The sequence below is a fragment of the Emiliania huxleyi genome, assembly GCF_000372725.1.
Source record: "Emiliania huxleyi CCMP1516 unplaced genomic scaffold EMIHUscaffold_297, whole genome shotgun sequence".
Lineage (NCBI taxonomy): Eukaryota > Haptophyta > Isochrysidales > Noelaerhabdaceae > Emiliania > Emiliania huxleyi.
Genome location: NW_005199796.1, coordinates 95,628 through 97,849, shown reverse-complemented (window position 1 = coordinate 97,849; position 2,222 = coordinate 95,628). Strand labels below are relative to the sequence as shown.

The 2,222-nt window shown below is 69.2% G+C and overlaps 1 protein-coding gene across 1 annotated transcript in view; it reads right to left on the bottom strand.

Annotated features, from left to right (window-relative positions):
* EMIHUDRAFT_239848 (hypothetical protein) overlaps nt 1-1,434 on the bottom strand; it is a gene marked incomplete at both ends in the record, with an annotated part of 2,775 nt that extends 1,341 nt beyond the window's left edge. The window contains 4 exons of the mRNA XM_005775677.1: nt 246-402; nt 550-672; nt 753-773; nt 850-1,434. Of these exons, the coding sequence (XP_005775734.1) occupies nt 246-402; nt 550-672; nt 753-773; nt 850-1,434 (886 nt within the window). The remainder of the gene's footprint in view (nt 1-245; nt 403-549; nt 673-752; nt 774-849) is intronic.
* Between the last annotated feature and the right edge of the window lie 788 nt (nt 1,435-2,222).

Sequence of the window (2,222 nt, the reverse complement as noted above, 5' to 3'; positions counted from 1 at the left end):
AAGGTCCACCGCCCCTCCGCCGGTCTGCACGTGCCGGTCGAAGGGAACCTCGGCTCCTCTCGGCTCCGCTCGGCTCCGCTCGGCTCCGCTCGGCCCCTCTCGGCTCCTCTCGGCTCTATCTCTCGCCGGTCTGCAAGTGGCGGCCGTAGAAGGGAAGCCCGAGCGTCACCTGCGGGTTAGGGTTAGGGTTAGGGTTAGGGTTAGGGTTAGGGTTAGGGTTAGTAGAAGGGAAGCCCGAGCGTCACCTGCGGGTGCGGAGGGTGCGGGGTTGACCCTCCGAGACGCTTCCGAGTCGCCTCCCCAAGGACGCCGCGCCTTGGAGGGAGGCAGCAGCTCGACCGCCTGCGCCGCAACCTTCTCCGCGAATTCGTACGTGCTGTGCCTGCCGGACTGGTCGTACGCCTGCGGGACGGGCGGAGAGGGGCGGTGGCGGCACGCCCGCAGCCGCCCGAGGTTCTGCGCGGTGCGAGCAGTGCCAGGAAGAGAGCAGTGCCTGGGCGTGTCGCGGGTGTGTCGGGGCCGGTGCGCCATCGCGTGCATCGCGTCGACGTGCTCCGACATGACGCCGAGCATCCTCTCCTGCAGGAAGGTTCCGAGAAGGCTCCGAGAAGGATCAGGGTGGCCCGGCATGAGGCCGAGCATCGTCTCCTGCTTCCTGTCCGGGTAGTACGCCTGTTCACACCACCACCAGCGGTAAAGAGAAGCAGCACCGACACCTCCATGTCTCATGCGGCGGTGGCCAGCGTCACGACTCGGCCAGAGGCAGCAAACGCCTGACGGAGCGAGCGGGCTCGACTCGGCGGCTGCGGATTGCGTGTGTCGCCGTCCCGTGTCGCCGTCCCGTGCCACCCCGTGCGTGGACCGTCCTCGACTGCCCGTGAGCGTGCGGTGCGGGCCCGGCGGCGTCCCTTCCTGGGGCCACGTGCACGTGTCTGTCTCTGCGCAGTGGTGTGCCTCCCGAGTCTCAATCAGCAGGTACTGGAGGCCGTGGTAGTCGCGGGCGACATCGTCCTCGGACTTGTAGCCGGAGCCAAAGGCGAAGCCAGGGTACTCCCAGTTGTAGTCGACGCCGTCGAAGCCCGCCTTTTCGCACAGCCGCAGCAGCGCAGAGATGAATCGCCTTCGCGACTTGCGGCTCGAGACGGCGGCCGAGAAGCCGCCGGAGCGGCCATTTCCTCCGACGCAGAGGAGCATTCGTTTGCAGTGCGGCCGCGCCTCGCGCACCAGCGACAGGCGCGGCAGCCGGTCCAGAGCGGCGAGCGTCCCATTTCCATGCACCTCTATCGAGAAGAAGATTAGCATGTTGACGGTCCTGCAGATGCGCTCATAGTTGGCGCTGTCGAATCGCCACTCGGGCAAGTAGGCGGCGACGGTGAAGGGAGGCGGCTCGGAGGAGGAGTGTGTGAGGAGCGAGAGGAGCAGCACTGACATCATGTATGTCTCCACCAGTGGAGGGATGGGAGAACGTCACGCCGCCCAACACCGCTGCGGGCGCTTACTTTCTTTTCTCCCGCCACCCCTCTCCGCCACCACCATCCCCACCACCGCCCTCTCCACCTCCACCAAGCTCTCCGCCCTCACCTCCGCCTCCCTCTCCGCCACCACCATCTCCGCCGCCGCCCTTTCCGCCATCGCCCTCTCCGCCGCCACCCTCTCCGCCTCCCCCGTCGCCGCCGCCGCCCTCTCCTCCTCCAGCAAGCCCTCCTCCCTCGCCCCCGCCTCCCTCTCCACCGCCGCCGTCCCCTCCACCGCCTTCACCGCCGCCGCCCTCTCCTTTGCCGCCCTCTCCACCACTCTCCTTCGCCGCCCTCCCCTCCGCCACCAGGCCCTCCCCCCTCGCCGTCACCGCCACCGCCACCGCCACCCTCTCCGCCTCCGCCCTCTCCGCCGCCACCCTCTCCGCCTCCGCCCTCACCGCCGCCACCGTCCCCACCACCTCCCCCTCCGCCGCCCCGAGGATACCTCTGGGCCATGCCTGTGATCAACCTCATCGACAGTAGTGATGAAAGCGATGAGAGGATCAGGTGCCAGCGGCAGCCCAGCAGCCACCGCCGCCCGCGGCAGCCCAGCAGCCACTGCCGCCCGCAGCAGCCCAGCAGCCGTCGCCACCAAGCCCTCCGCCCTCACCTCCGCCTCCCTCTCCGCCGCCACCCTCTTCGCCATCGCCCTCTCCGCCGCCACCCTCTCCACCTCCTCCGTCGCCGCCGGTCGCCTCTCCTCCT